This window comes from Rutilus rutilus (genome assembly GCF_951802725.1).
Source record: "Rutilus rutilus genome assembly, chromosome: 11".
In the NCBI taxonomy this organism is placed as follows: domain Eukaryota; kingdom Metazoa; phylum Chordata; class Actinopteri; order Cypriniformes; family Leuciscidae; genus Rutilus; species Rutilus rutilus.
In genome coordinates this window covers 938,195-955,214 of record NC_140216.1, presented here as the reverse complement: position 1 = coordinate 955,214, position 17,020 = coordinate 938,195, and the positions used below count along the sequence as shown (strand labels likewise).

Genomic DNA, 17,020 nt, shown 5'->3' with positions numbered 1-17,020 from the left:
CAGAAAATGAAAAGATAATATTGGTTGATTTGGTGGTTGTGTTGTTGATTCTGGGACAGAAGGTTGGAAATCTTCGTTCTCTCCATGGTTTTCTTTTTCTTTCTCTTTTTTGTAAAATGTAATTCTTTACTTTGTCACCAGCTCCTCAACACTAGATGGGTAGCTATGCAACACTATACCTCCTACTCATTGTAAATATACAAATAAGCCTCTTTTTTTTTTTTTTTGACCCAGAAACATACAATACAACATGCAATGCTGTAGTAATTTATTGATGTAGAAAGCAGAAAGATAAGGAAAGATGCGTAACCCCCTGGACCAAACTGGGGTTAAGAATCAGGTGCATTTTAAAAACCATTTCAAACCTTTACTGAATGTGCACTGAGACTTATCATTTATCTTAAGGATAAAATGTGTATACAGGTAAAATGAAAACAATGAAAAAAGTGCAATATTAGTATTGCTTAGAAAACAGTAGTTTGGTATTTGCTTGTAGGATCAGTGGACTGTGGCGTAACATCCTCTCATTCCACTTTATCTGGCAATGAAATCAGAAAACCATTATTAAGGCAACATACACATAGTGTAAATAGTACAAATGTCTACACACCATCTCTCTCTCCTTTTATTGCTCACCTGCAAACACCTCAACCTCACACAGAGTGAGATATTCATTGCGCCCAGGTATATAAATTTTGACATATCGGCCATTAATAGGCTTAAACTCAAATGTTTTTGTGACTCCAGCTGGGATGGACTCAACAGTTGCAACCCTGTGAAGACACAGAGTAACCGATAAATATTAAATGTACTTCTGTCAAATTAAAAGGATTTATTCGAAGTAATGTTATCTTATTTACTCGTTTTTCAACCACTTTTAGATTAGATTAGATTAGATTCAACTTTATTGTCATTACACAAGTACAGGTACAAGGCAACGAAATGCACTTGTGTAAGTATTAGGAGAGAGACAATACTTACAGCTCATTATTGTTGCCATTATTTTCCAGGCTGTTGCCGATACGGATCTGAGCTCCATTTATCCTCTCTGGACAACAATCTCCACGATTAGTGATGCTAACCCTGGTTACCTCGTAGGCTTCCATCAAGTCAACTCTCCACCAGGGGTCTCTGTCCGCATTAGTGTGAGTGCATGACCCACCACTCAGAATTGAATTCCTGTTGCCATCGACAGCCCTTTGAGCTTCTTCTTGATCGTATGTGGAAGACTGGACAGCTTTGGCTCCAAGAGCAAGATTCCCTGTATAACATAAAATAATAAACAATAGCTTTTCTTGTTTTCACTTTAATGTGCTTATAATCCCAATATAATGGGCAAAATAATTCTAAAATATTTAATCCAAATGATTATTACACGGCTCTCTGGAATACTTGAATCTGATTGGTCACTCGTGACAGATATCTCCAGATAATGACCGTCATCAACAGTAACGCTGGATAACACACAGCTCATCCGGGTTTCTGGAGCCGCATCACACTGTGGACCCGCTCTCTCTCGTTTCATACAAACACAACTGGTGCCAGTTGAGTCTCTGTTATAGTTATTGGTTGTGTTCAAATATTAAGATTGTATTGAAGTATAATAGTATTAAGAGTACTGTAGTGTTCATCTTATTGCCTGAATGATTGTTTTTGTACACCATAATGGATTCTAAGATTATAAACGGCCAAGAATTTAAAACAGTTTCATCTCAAATCAATATGTTCATGTAATTATTAATTTGTTGTACATGACTGTACATTATCCCTTAAATATTTGTCTTGATTGAACTTGTAGGTTTGTCTTGCTAGGGATATTCCTTCTTCACAGAAGCTTTACGTTTGTTACAAGTGAGCTAATATAATATTTCAACTCTTTTTCAAATACTTTGTGTCCAAAAAAAATTATTTGTGGTTAGTAGCAATTTAATAAGACGGGGTCCTGATCAGCCTTTCAGGGTTTACTTTGCAATAACAACTGTGTTGATTCACATTATCCCTTATTGGTTATCACATTTTCAGTAAGAATATTATGTGTAAGAATATATTAAGTAACAACATAATATTATATTATTTGTTACTGACAACATTCAAAGTAATGAAGAACACTCACTTGGAACACAAGTGTACGTTGATGGGTACTTTTCTGTTAATAAAATAAAAACAGTTATACACACATTAATAAGAACATAAACAAATTCTATCACAGAGTCTTCTCTCTCTGTCCCTTACCTGCAAACACCTCGACTTCACACAGAGTGAGATATTCACTGCGCCCCGGTATAAAAATGTTGACATATCGGCCATTAATAGCCTTAAACTCAAATGTTTTTGTCTGTCCAGCTGGGATGGACACAACAGTTGCAGCCCTGTGAAGACACACAGAGAAATAGAGAGGGGCTTATCAAAACTGCATGAAGCATATTAAATATTAGGGCTGCACAATTAATCGCACTGAAACCGCACACGATTTGGCAAAGGCTGTGATTATTTTATGCGCAGTTTGTCAGTGGAGCGAATGATCGGTAGTAAATACTCCCTCTGAACACCAGAGGGCGTCTCACACACACTCCATCTGAACACCAGAGGGCGTCTCACACACTCCATCTGAACACCAGAGGTGTCTCACACACACTCCATCTGAACACCAGAGGTGTCTCACACACACTCCATCTGAACACCAGAGGGCGTCTCACACACACTCCATCTGAACACCAGAGGGTGTCTCACACACACTCCATCTGAACACCAGAGGTGTCTCACACACACTCCATCTGAACACCAGAGGGCGTCTCACACACACTCCATCTGAACACCAGAGGGTGTCTCACACACACTCCATCTGAACACCAGAGGGCGTCTTACACACTCCATCTGAACACCAGAGGGCGTCTCACACACTCCATCTGAACATCAGAGGTGTCTCACACACACTCCATCTGAACACCAGAGGGCGTCTTACACACTCCATCTGAACACCAGAGGGCGTCTCACACACTCCATCTGAACACCAGAGGGCGTCTTACACACTCCATCTGAACACCAGAGGGCGTCTCACACACTCCATCTGAACACCAGAGGGTGTCTCACACACACTCCATCTGAACACCAGAGGGCGTCTCACACACACACACACGCCAAATATGCCCCACAGAAGTATGATAACACACATCATTCCAGGAAATCCCTATCGGTCATCATCGCTGTTGCTGAATAAACATAAGATTGAAACGCTTTGATTGATTAAACATGACTAATAAACACACGACTGCCTTATTCTGTGTAAGAAGCTCATCATCTCACAGAAGGAGGAGCTCAACTGTCGTTATGAAGTGAGTTTGGAGGAAATGCATGTTATTAAATGTTGTCTGTTGTTGGACAAGAGGTTCATAAATGCTTCTCATGTTTGGAAAGATGTTTGACACGTGTTGCTTTTTCAAATGCATGTTATAAGAGACTCAAACTCACAGTGCTTTCAGATGGAGCAGCATTTACTGAGCCGTACGTCACTGACAAGCTGCACATAACAAACAATCACAGCCTTTCCGTTTTTAAAATCGTGATAAGCCAACTCGATTTAAGTGCGATTACATGGAAATTGCGATTAATCGTGCAGCCCTATTAAATATACTTCTGTCAAAGGCAAGCTTTTATATTAAAATGATTTATTCAAAGTAATGTTATCATATTTAGTAATTTTCTAACAATTAGAGTAAGTATTAAGAGAGAGACAATACTTACAGCTCATTATTGTTGCCATTATTTTCCAGGCTGTTGCCGATACGGATCTGAGCTCCATTGATCCTCTCTGGACAACAATCTCCACGATTAGTGATGCTAACCCTGTTTACCTTGTAGGCTTTCCCCAAGTCAACTCTCCACCAGGTGTTCCTGTCCCCATTAGTGTGAGTGCATGACCCACCACCCCAATTTGAATTCCTGTTGCCATCGACAGCCCTTTGAGCTCCTGCTACCTCGAATGTGGTAGACTGGACAGCTGTGGCTCCAATAGCAAGATTCCCTGTATAACATTAAATAACAAACAATAGCTTTTCTTTTTTTACTTTTATTTGCTAAAGTAGTCTATAATCCCAATATAATGGGCAAAATAAAGCTATATGTAATCCAAATGATTATTACACGGCTCTCTGGAATACTTGAATCTGATTGGTCAGTCGTGACATTCCGAGGTCTGATATTCCCAGATAATGACATCATCAACAACAGCATCGCTGTATAACACACAGCTCATCCGGTTTCTGGAGCCGGCCTTTCTTTAATGTTTCTTTTATTTACTTTTGAGACAAATAAGCAAGCTGACATTCAGAACAACCTACAGTATATATTTTATTTAAAAAACATACAAATGTCATTTACATCTTTTAGTTTGTCAAGAGTTTTAAAGCGTCGCTTTTGAAGAGTGCGCATGTGTGAACGAGCTCTAGTGTAAGAACGAGTCTATGATTGAATCTGGAAATAAAGCAAAATAACTGAGAAAAATAAGAGATAGTCCTCAGATGCCATGTCTGTAATTTATAGCAAAACATCTAGCATTAATTCGATCTCAAACAGATTCATTAAAAGTAGTTATTACTCCACCACCTGTATGACATCTTTAACCAACGTGGTTGAACGACCAATTTACGACAATATGGTTTCGGGAAACAGACGTGACTAGCTAGTTGATTTCTTCAACGACGCATCGTACTACAGTAGTGAAGCAGCGAGTTAGGACTGATTAGTGACGGGAAACACAGTCCTGATAATAAAATATTAACAGTTATACACACATTATTAAATACAAAAACAAATTATATCACAGAGTCTTAATAAATAAATAAATCACTGATTTTTAATAACCATATTTCAGCCTTTCATTTTAATAAATTAATCTGATTAATATGTAATGATACACAATGATTACAGATTTTCAAATCCAGGCATTTTTACTTGTATTATTCTAAACGTACCTGTGGAATCAGCGACGCACATCCCAGTAAAAAGTGTTAGAAACAAAACCACACGCATGTCCATCCTGATATAAGACATAACAACACATCTCATATCAGCATATGGAGGAATCATTTTCAATTTCTCCTCCTCATTTAAACAAAGAAACATTTATATTGGTATTGTAATGATAAAATGGTATATGCTCGGAGACAGGGCCGGATTAACCATTAGGGCAACTGGTCACTTGTCCAGGGGCACATGACATCTAAGGGGCCCTGACAGGGGCAGAGCTCAGTCAGATCCAGGTAAATAAAAATGTTTTTGATATGTTAAACAATTCTTCAATAATTAGCCTATTGTAAATGTGATTTGTTTTTGTTTTTTCATGCATTAAAACTCTATCCTAATAATATTAATAAGAACATGCTAATTCGTCTCTTCAGTTACGTCACGCCAGCGCCCAGTAGGCTAGTAATTTTCTTCTTCGCGCAAATATTCGGATTTTAACTAACAGCGCCCTTTTTATGTTATTACAAAAATTGCTTAACCGCTATCTATGATGCATTTAATCAAGAAAAGCGTCTTGACAAAGATGACGGGATGCCGTAACAACTTGACACTTTTGTTGTTTGAAAAGAAAACTAACAGATAGGCTAAGTTTATAACAATGTGAACATGTTCAATTCAAAACCCAAACATCAGCCATACAAGCTATGGGTTTTTAGTCTGGCCCGCCGTGGCATGGTCATGCAATATTTTTTGCAGTATAATTGAAAGCTATCAATTTTAAAATCTATTAGGCTCCAAAAAATATAACAACTTTTCATTTAAGTGAACTTAAAACAATCTTCACATAAGCCCATAATAATAAATGTCATATTGACCTGTGCTGTGCCCAACTGTCTATAGGAAATACACAGAAATTGAATAAAGTTATCAAACACTTTACAGTCTTCACTGCATAAAGTGCATCTACGCGGGTTCACGCAGACAAAGTCTGTCCTCCCTCCCCGCTGAACGCCAGCGATTACTAATTCGTGAAATGCACTCCCGCTGGTTGAGCGCGTAAAGTTTGTTTTAGGTTCGATATTAGCCAGACATTTGTTCTATAGGGTCGGTAGTTAGTTTTAACCTTATGTGACCATTGTATATCGACATGATGAAATATTCATTCAAAATCATTCATGCTTTAATGCTGCATAATTATAGGGTAGAGTGGGGGAAAACGCCCCCCTCAAGGAAAATGTGACATTACAGTGAAACAAAACATAAATGTGACTAGAATTGCCATCCCGGTTTTGAGTGACTATGGCAGGAGTTATTCACCAAATATTAAAATTGCTCAGCCTTCATAATTAATTAGTATTTTCACTGAAAATATTTTTGTACAAAGGGGGCGTTTTGCCCCAGCGGTGGGGTAAAACGCCCCCCAAGGTGGGGTAAAATGCCCCCTTTCTTACCAACCAGTTTGCTTCATAGATCAACAGCAAAATTAACAGACAATAGTTTTTAATCTCTAAAGGTAAAAGGCAAGTAATGTATCAACATGTATATATATTAATATTTATTTCAGCAATGTCCAAAATAGCCAAATTTAACTACCTTCCATCAGTGAGCTAACTTTGCTAGCAAGCTAGCTAGTTAATGCTCACTTGAGGTAATTTTTTCATGTTTTGTTCAAATATTTAGATTTTACCACCTAGTTATACTGCATTAAGTGTAAAACAAAGGATTTGATAGACAGAAATATTTTATTATAGTAATTATGATAGAGAAACTATGCCCCCAGGGGGGGGCGTTTTACCCCTCAGCGTAGGGGGCGTTTTACCCCACAAGCTATGAGTTTTTAAAAAAAATGTTTAATTTTTAAAATATAATTATATTCCTTATAAATAATATATGATCTCAAACTACAGACTTCACTATTCATCTATCATACATCACTGCGATATCCTGCAGAACAATATTCTCTTAAACACTTATTTACTAATATCTGAAAATTATAGCATTTACCATGTAATCCTCTTCTCTTCAAATATGTCGCTGGTGTCAGCTTCTCCGTAGAGATTTGTATATCCCCGTTATCAACGTAGTGCATAGCAACAGTAAAAATGTATCTTGACTACTTTTAGTGGTTATTTTGAGAAAAACAGGTGGGGGGCGTTTTACCCCAGGGGGGCGTTTTCCCCCACTCTACCCTACCTGAGAATGCTTTGACGCGTTTCCACAGCGCACGATGCTTAAGGGAACGTCTGCCAATTCCACCAACTGCGGTAAACGTATAGCCTATAATTTGTAATTTTTTTTAATTACTTTTAACATTTAAAAAGAGACGTTTTCAAATTCCAAAGTTTGCAGAAGATTCCTAATGGCAATACTGACTTAGGCTACAGCTTTAGCCTTGAGTAAATTAACTTGTCTAAGAAAATGATTCAAACGTATAAATATCAGCATGTTTAAATATCAAAGCCTATATTTACTTTCGTCACTGACAGACGAAAATGAAAAGACTATCAGTCAAAGTTCAGCTTTAGGAGGGGAAGAAATAGGCCAGGATAAGAAGACTGAGAGAATAAGAAATATGAAGATGGGGAGAGAGCAGGTATTGACAAATAATCTAATGACAAAGTTTTAAAGCTATTTCTTATAATTGTTTGGCCTTCAAAAGTCCTAAATTGCAGAGAAATCCAAATTTTCTCGGGGGAGCATGCACCCCGAACTCCCCTAACTACAGGGGGCCTTGAGTCTTGTTAATCTGGCCCTGCTTGGAGAGGATGACATGGCAGCCAAACTAGCTGCTAAATATGAATAGCCGGTATTCATATGTTACAGAACACACTCACAAAACCACACAGGCAAAAACCTCTTTAACATTTATATGTATTTGTTAAAAATGTATTTTCATAATACTACTTCTATTAATAACATTAGTAAAAATAAGGAATAACTCAATGTAGTTTTGTATGACTGTTCATTAGTAACTTCTTAAATATTTTTCTTGAACCTTAATTATAGATAATTAATAGTAGTTCTTGAGGAGGTATGACAGAATTCATTAGTTATTGATTAACTGATACTTAACACAATCATAAAATTCTATTACATACTGATTAGTTAACACACCTTCCTTAGTAGTTAACAGTAGTGAAGAAGTAGTTAATGAAGAATTACCTATTAGTTCTTCAATAATACCTTATTAGTTATGCAGTAAGTAAGAAACAGTATTCTAAAGTGTTACCGAATAGGCTATATCTTTGTCACGATGCGGTAGAAACAGGGAGGAAGCAGGATCCACATGCAGCACACTTTATTCAATAAACTGAACACAATACAAAGACTCAGACCAGGAACAGGACTCAGGAGCAGTACAACCAACATCAACAGAAACAACACAAGAACTCACAAAGACTGGACTAAAACACAGGGCTTAAATACAAGGCCAAACAAGCTAAACAAGATAACAAGGGGGCGTGGCTAATCTGAAACACCTGGGGAGACTAATAAACATGAAAAGACAGGGGAACACAGACTGACATCACAACATAGCCCCCCCTCTATGGGCGGCTCCCGACGCCCATCAAAACCGGAAACAGTTCGGGAGGGTGGTGGAGCGGAGGCGGACCCGGGGGAGGGATGGAGGGCCAGGTCCACGCAGGGAACGGGACCAGGGAACGTGGGCCATGGAACATGGGCGGAGCTGGGCCATGGAACGAGGGCGGACCTGGGCCATGGAACGGAAGAGGGCCTGGAGACTGAGTGAGGACTGGTGGCCAGGGGAAAGCAGGCTGCGCAGGCGACCAGGGCGGAGCAGACTGTGCAGACGGCCATGGAGGTGCAGGCTGTGCAGGCAACCAGGGCAGAGACGACCCTTCGGGCGGCCAGGGAGGAGACGAACCTTCGGGCGGCCAGGGAGGAGACGAACCCTCGGGCAGCCAGGGCGGAGACGAACATTCGGGCGGCCACGGTGGATACGACCCCTCGGGCGGCCAGTGCGGAGACGACCCCTCGGGCGGCCAGGGCGGAGACGACCCCTCGGGCGGCCAGGGCAGTGAGGACCCTTCGGGTGGCCATGGCGGTGAGGACCCTTCGGGTGGCCACGGCGGAGAGGACCCTTTGGGTGGCCATGGCGGAGACGAACCTTCGGGCGGCCAGGGAGGAGACGAACCCTCGGGCAGCCAGGGCGGAGACGAACATTCGGGCGGCCCTTTTTTTTTTTTTTTTTTTTTTTTTTTTTTTTTTTCCACATGCAGCACACTTTATTCAATAAACTGAACACAATACAAAGACTCAGACCAGGAACAGGACTCAGGAGCAGTACAACCAACATCAACAGAAACAACACAAGAACTCACAAAGACTGGACTAAAACACAGGGCTTAAATACAAGGCCAAACAAGCTAAACAAGATAACAAGGGGGCGTGGCTAATCTGAAACACCTGGGGAGACTAATAAACATGAAAAGACAGGGGAACACAGACTGACATCACAACAATCTTACACACCATACTAATATTTGTTTGCTATATACTTCACATATTCTTTATTGTAAATAGGCTAATTGTAATGACTTGTAATGACTCTAAAAACTGTTTGTTTTTCTATTGTGGTGTAATTCTATTCTGTATTTAAATCTAATTAAAATGCTTTGGCAATAAGCTACTATATTACACATATCAGGTCAATAAAGCAACAAACCTATCAGTGGACAAGCTGAACAGAATATTTAGATTAGTTTTGATGAGTTATTGTAATGAAAAAATGAAATAAGAGTGTTGGGAAAGTATTAAATGTTCAGTGTCATTTAATGCTATTTAGAATAATTAGCAAAAAACAGTATTTTCTAGCCATATTTGTAATTTTTTTAAATCTTAATTAGCGATAAATTGTTAATATAACTGGTTCTTGTTGAATGTTCTTTTGTCATTATTGTATTGCTCTGAGTGCAACAAGACACTTCTAGACTACTATTATATCTTTACACACTGACTTGAATTGAACATTTCTAAACACACTTAAGTGTACTTTTTAAAAATGCACTTTGTAATAATATCTAATTAAGCTTAACTTAAAGAAAGTACACTTTCATGATAATATTTCTAAACACACTTAAGTGCATGTTTTAAAAAATGCACTTTTTAATAATGTCTAAATAATTATTATAATTATATTATTATAATATTTTTTTTTTTTCTTTTTTTTTTTCCTACTATGGAAGTCAATGGGACCAGTTAACTGGTTGGTTACTGACATTCTTCAAAATATCATCTTTTGTGTTCAGCAGAAGAAATAAATTCATACATGTTTGAAACAACTTGAGGGTGAGTATGATGACAGAATTTTCATTTTAAAGTGAACTATCCCTTTAAAGTGTTGTAACTGTTTGTTTATGTATAGTGTTTCTTTGGTTTTTCTTGTGCATCAACAGAAAGGTTTTTATGTATTTATTTTAAAGATTTTGTCAGTAAATGTAGAGGGTTTTAAATTGAATTTGTGTTGACACTACAATCCGGCCTCTAGTTCATAAACGCCAGAGGAGAACTGGCCCCCGACTGAGCCTGGGTTCTCCCAAGGTTTTTTTTCTCCATTAGGTCACCTGATGGAGTTTTAGGACACCATTAGGTCACTTGATGGAGTTTTTCGGTTCCTTGCCACTGTTGCCTTTGGCTTGCTCAGTTGGGGATATTTTGGGGATATTTAATTAGATTTTATCAATCAATAGATTCCACTAGAAACAAACCTTGTTGTATTATTTTAATTTAATACTGTGAAGCTGCTTTGATACAATCTGTATTGTGAAAAGCGCTATACTAATATACTTGACTTGACTTGATTGTAACTAGGTTATTAAGATTTTTTACATTTTATTACATTTATTACATTACATTTTTTAAATTACAAATGTATTTAATTATATAGTGTACATGTATATTACATTAAAGTATATTTTAGTCCACATTAATTGCTTGTCAGTATATTTGGAAGTACACTTTTATGTATTTCAAAGTTCATATAAAAATGTATTAAAGTCCCACTTAAGTTGTTCCCAAAAAAGCACTCTTAATTTCAACTAATTGTATTTAATTTGAGCTTAATCTGTAATACATTTGAAATCAATTACATGTAATATGTAGTTGTTTTTTGCCTCTTCATGATGACTCGCTTAATTTTTGGGTAAAAACGTCTGCTAAATGACTAAATGTAAATGTAAATGTAAATATGCAATACGTTTGTCGAAAACATTACATTTAATTCACATTTAAGTGTATCGTTAACTGACATTAAAGTATATTTTAGTTCACATTAATTGCTTGTCAGTTCATTAAACTACACTTTAACTATATTTTAAATACACTTTTTGCAATTATGAAAGTACTTATTAAATATGTAAAGTCCCATTTATGTTGTTTAAAAAAGCATTCAAAAGTTCAACTAATTGCATTTAATATGAACTTAATTTGTGATACATTTGAAATTAAATACAAATAAAATGCACTTAAGCGGTGAAAACATTACATTTAATTCACACTTAAGTGTATTGTTAACTGACATTAAAGTACATTTTAGTTCACATTAATTGCTTGTCAGTGCATTGAGCAGTGCACTTTAAATCAATTTTAAAGACACTAGAAGCAATTATGAAAGTAAATATAAAGTTGTATTAAAGTCCCACTTAAGTGGTACCAAAAAATCACTCTTAATGACATTTATTGCATTTTATTTCAACTTAATATGTGATATATTTTAAATCAATTATACTTAATGTGCATTCAGTGCACCGAAAACATTGCATTTAAGTCAAACTTAAGTGTATACATTTAAAGTATATTATTTGTATAATAAGTACACTTTATAAAAGTACACTAAAGTGCACTTTTTTTTTCACAAGGGGAATCACGAAGATGGAAATGACTCCTACGTCACATTCCTGCTCTGATCACTACTAGCCTCAAACGCTACTCCAGCTCTGATCACTACTAGCCTCAAACGCTACTCCAGCTCTGATCACTACTAGCCTCAAACGCTACTCCAGCTCTGATCACTACTAGCCTCAAACGCTACTCCTGCTCTGATCACTACTAGCCTCAAACGCTACTCCAGCTCTGATCACTACTAGCCTCAAACGCTACTCCTGCTCTGATCACTACTAGCCTCAAACGCTACTCCAGCTCTGATCACTACTAGCCTCAAACGCTACTCCAGCTCTGATCACTACTAGCCTCAAACGCTACTCCTGCTCTGATCACTACTAGCCTCAAACGCTACTCCTGCTCTGATCACTACTAGCCTCAAACGCTACTCCAGCTCTGATCACTACTAGCCTCAAACGCTACTCCAGCTCTGATCACTGCTAGCCTCAAACGCTACTCCTGCTCTGATCACTACTAGCCTCAAACGCTACTCCAGCTCTGATCACTGCTAGCCTCAAACGCTACTCCAGCTCTGATCACTACTAGCCTCAAACGCTACTCCTGCTCTGATCACTACTAGCCTCAAACGCTACTCCAGCTCTGATCACTACTAGCCTCAAACGCTACTCCAGCTCTTTCTTCAGGTTTTTTGCTTCAGAACGAGACCCTTTTCACTGGTCTGTGTGTGTCTACGTCTCAGATGCGCAGATCAAAACATGCGATGGAGTCAAAAACCTTTGTTACCTGTAGTTGGTGATGAGCGATTTCGAAACACTGATTCTTCAGATTCTTCAAATCTTCGGTTTCGAATCAGTGGTTCAGAGCATTTATAAAACTGCCAAAGTCACGTGATCTCAGTAATCTAGGCTTCGTTACATCATAACTGTGTCGAAATGTTTCAAATGTCAGTTTCTCAATACCAAACTAGTTCGGTCTTGACCACTCTGCCTCTAATATAATACATACTAAATATAATATTAACACATAAAACACAATCTTGTCTCTCTTTGTTAAATGTCAGTTTTAATGATCAATAATAGCCATTATAAAAGTATAAGTAAAAGGTATCAGAAGCTATACAATAAGAAATAATAATAATTTGTTACATTTATATTGCCCTTTTCTGGGTACTCAAAGCGCTTCACATATGGAAGAGGGAATCTCCTCAACCACCAGCAATGTGCAGCATCCACCTGGACACCAGAACATACACACACACACACAAACACACACACACACACACACACACACACCAGCTTACTGGTGGAGAGGAGACAGTGAATGAAGCCAATTAGTTTATGGGGATGATTAGGAGGCCATAATGGATCAATCATATGCATCTATTCATGGATAGATGTACTTTTATCATGGATAGATGCACTTTTATGACGGATAGATGCCCTTTTATCATGGATAGATGCACTTTTATGATGAATAGATGCCCTTTTATGATGGACAGATGTACCTTTATCATGGATAGATGCACTTTTATGATGGACAGATGTACCTTTATCATGGATAGATGCACTTTTATGATAGATAGATGCACTTATGATGAATAGATGCCCTTTTATGATGGACAGATGTACCTTTATCATGGATAGATGCACTTTTATGACGGATAGATGCACTTTTATCATGGATAGATGCACTTTTATGATGGACAGATGCACTTTAATGGACTTCAAAAAATATACAGCCATTCACCATTCACAGAAACACTCGTCATGTTTAAACCCCAGTTGCTCAGGCGGGGCATGTTGTCACACTGCATTACAATGAGCATAGGCGTAATTCTATGGGGGGACAGGGGGACACGTCCCCCCCCAATATTCAAAGAAGGACAATTTGTCCCCCCCAATATTTGATCATACTGTATGATTATACGGGCAATATCGATGTGATTGCAAATACGTCTTTCTTTCCAGCTCCGAAAATATAAAATCTCGGCCGGTCCATTTCCCAAATCCATTCGACTGGCCTTACACTATACATTAACAAAACCTATTTCTCCTGAAATCCATGTCATGTTTTCCCTATACCTTTAGTAGCTCGTGCACCGTCAGTGAGTTAGGAAAAACCAAACAGAAGAAGAGTTAGGAGCGCGAAATCTGACAGAGCAGGTGACGGCGGTGTCGTCTCACATGGTGAAATCTCATATGGCAGGTGACGGCGGTGTCCTCGCAGAGAAACCGAAGTACAGTTGTAAATTTATGTTTCCATTTATGGGTATTGCCAGAGTTTTTCCTGCATAGAGAATTATGAGGCGGCTGCCTCCGTCAAATTTCGTGCCGCCTCCGGCTCTCGACAAAACTCGGACAGACAGTCACATGGTCAGATACACTTTCCCCACCGTGATGGTTCTGTTGCGGTTATAAAAATATTTAAAATAATCTAATTTAATACAGTTATAATTTTTCAATGTAAATTTAATTATTTAATTTGATTGGTAACAGCCTAGTGTCTTATTATTTTAATTGGATATATTTATCAAATTTAAGAATTTGAAATGAAAGATGGAGCATACAGTTAATAAAATTAGGGGGGAAAATGCCCTTTATAAAGGTACAAAAAACTATTCTGAGTGTTTTCAAACAGTGATGTAATGAAAAATGGACAATTTTAAGTTTGAAGGGAGTAAAGCCTCTGTTTAGGCTATTAAGGAAATATAATTTTGCCAAAAGAAGAACTTTTATTTTAAATAAATGTTCATTTTAAATCAGCATGTCAGTGTGATATGTTACCATATTATCATGCTTAACACTAAGAATTTGAATAATTGTAATGTGATGATCAGATGCAGATATCTAAATCAGAGAATATCATAGGTTCGGGCGGTTTGCGGGTGGATTATTTATTTTTAACAGTGGATTCGGGTGACTCAAAGTGCACCAGATTAATGAATTTACCTTTAAAATGTACAAAATTTTCTTCCGGGGGAGCATGCCCCCGCCCCCCTAGAGGTACCAAGTACACAGCTGTCCCCCCCCCAATGTGTGATTGACAATTTCGCCCTTGACAATGAGCCTCTATTAGAACTATGATATTCTATTCTATACTTTTATGAATTCTATTGAGAAACCATGAGAAAAAGGAGAATAAAGACTGAGAGTTAATGTTCATAAATGATTAATTATTTTGTTTTGAACTATGCTGTATAGCTGTGTTTGTTGTCAAACTCCAAAAATATTTGATTTTTAATTATTTAAAAAATGCCATTATTTTATATGAAAAAGTTAATAATTGTATTTTATTGAGAAAATATTTGCGTTTGTCTTATATCTATATCAGATAACATTTGAATCTGTCATATGGTCACGTTATAATGAACCCCACCTATGGGGCATGTTGTCACATTTCACTTCCATTCTTTCGGGGTAAATCAAGATAAAAATACACTGTGAAACAAAACCACATTATTGTACTAGACAAGTGTGCTCCCCTAATCATTATTTTGCTGTTTAGCTTCGTTTTACATTCACAAACCCTGAACAAATGTACCAATGCTGTCTGTCTGTTTGCTGTATGTTTCTTTCTTTTAGATTTGTATTGATATGTTGTTGTGCTTGAGTAACTGCACATAATTAACTTCCTACTTTCAGATTCCTTAGATTTTGAGAAACCGAGGTATTGTAAGGAAATCAGACAATCATAAGATCAATTTAAGAGTGTTGCAAAGTATTAAATGTTCAGTGTTATTTAATGCTATTTAGAATAATTGACAAAAAACAGTATTTTCTAGCCATATTTGTAATTTTTTTTAAATCTTAATTAGCGATAAATTGTCAATATAACTGGTTCTTGTTGAATGTTCTTTTGTCATTATTGTATTGCTCTGAGTCCAACAAGACGCTTCTAGACTACTATATATTATATCTTTACACACTGACTTGAATTGTCCAAACAAAAGTTTAGTTTTATTAGTAAAACCTCCAATTTATATCATGCTCTATAGAAAGTGCATAAACATTCAACTCACCTGAATTTCATCAATGTATCACCCTCAGTCACAGAAGACCTTCACAATTCAGCAATTGATCTGCTTTTAAACAAAATACATTTTTATATAATAGGCTATCTATATAATAGATGCACTTTGATGGACTTCAAAAAATATATAGCCATTCACTACCATTATAAAGCTCGGAAGAGCCAGGATATTTTTTTATATAACTATTAAAATAACTTTTTTTTTTATATATATATTCGTCTGAAAGAAGAATGTCATATACACCTAGGATGGCTTGAGGCTGAGTAAATCATGGGCTAATTTTCATTTTTGGGTAAACTATCCCTTTAATTCATGAACATATCCTACATATACATTCAATGTAATGCATTAATGTGTTTGTTATTAGTCTGCATCTGAAACTTATTATTATCATAAATACTGTAGATCTATAATTCATTTTCAATCTGTACAAAACCACTTTAACCTTTAAATTTTTGAGTTGGCTGTTTCTACATTTAAAGTTTTTATACAGTATGTCGTACTAGATGACACATTAATGTGTTCTTCCATTTTAAATTCCCTGGGCGAAGAGCAACAACCAAAAACATTGTAACAAATGTAACAAAAAAGCTTGAGATTAACATGGATGATATGCTTGTAGACAGTATTTTAAAGAAACAAAACAAAGAAGAGAAAAGAAGAAAGAACCCAAGGAAAGGAGAAGACAGAAGAAGGGAAGGTCCTCATCAGGAATCAACCGTCTCCAAAGCAAGAGAGATTATGTGAATCATTGGACAACAAGAGTGATTGAATAAATGATAGTTGAGACTTATAAAACAGTAAATTGGGGAAAAACATATTGAGTTGTTGGAAATATAAAGTGGAAAAACTGGCAGAGGGTGTAACACTTCAGTTAAAGTTTGACAACGCCTGTTGTTTCTGCTAAGTCATGAAGTAAGTGTGATGTTTAACTCAGATAGGTATGAATAGGAATAGGGCAACATCTTTTACATATATCCTGTTGCTTAAGCGAGATAAAGCTTGCAAAACTGCCGCTTTTGCATGTCAGTCAAGGTGCATATTGAGCAAACGAGACACGTATAACTTCTGCTTTGCTACGTGAGGTAAGTGGTATGAAGTGTGAAGGTAAAAACTGTTGCTGTAGCATTCCCGGCTGAACACATGCAATTCACTCTCAAGAACTGA

The 17,020-nt window shown here is 37.2% G+C and overlaps 1 protein-coding gene across 2 annotated transcripts; it reads right to left on the bottom strand.

Moving 5' to 3' along the window:
• Window positions 1-254: 254 nt before the first annotated feature.
• On the bottom strand, window positions 255-15,909 carry LOC311300025 (uncharacterized protein). 2 transcript variants are annotated; one of them, XM_084424091.1, is made up of 8 exons: window positions 15,842-15,909; window positions 4,971-5,035; window positions 3,742-4,021; window positions 2,233-2,369; window positions 2,114-2,146; window positions 982-1,261; window positions 637-773; window positions 255-538 (listed from the first exon to the last, which is right to left on the bottom strand). In XM_084424091.1, exons 1-8 carry the CDS (start codon window positions 15,850-15,852, stop codon window positions 525-527), a joined length of 957 nt encoding a protein of 318 aa, XP_084280217.1. In that variant the 5' UTR covers window positions 15,853-15,909; the 3' UTR covers window positions 255-524. The 2 variants fall into 2 exon arrangements, with proteins under 2 accessions (XP_084280217.1, XP_084280218.1); XM_084424092.1 differs by lacking the exon at window positions 15,842-15,909 and adding an exon at window positions 12,607-12,666.
• Between the last annotated feature and the right edge of the window lie 1,111 nt (window positions 15,910-17,020).

Coding starts and splice junctions, on each gene's coding strand:
- LOC311300025 (XM_084424091.1), bottom strand. Junction 4,022..4,970: donor GTGCGTCGCTGATTCCACAG/GTACGTTTAGAA, acceptor AATGTTATACAG/GGAATCTTGCTATTGGAGCC. Junction 2,147..2,232: donor TGAAGTCGAGGTGTTTGCAG/GTAAGGGACAGA, acceptor TTTTATTAACAG/AAAAGTACCCATCAACGTAC.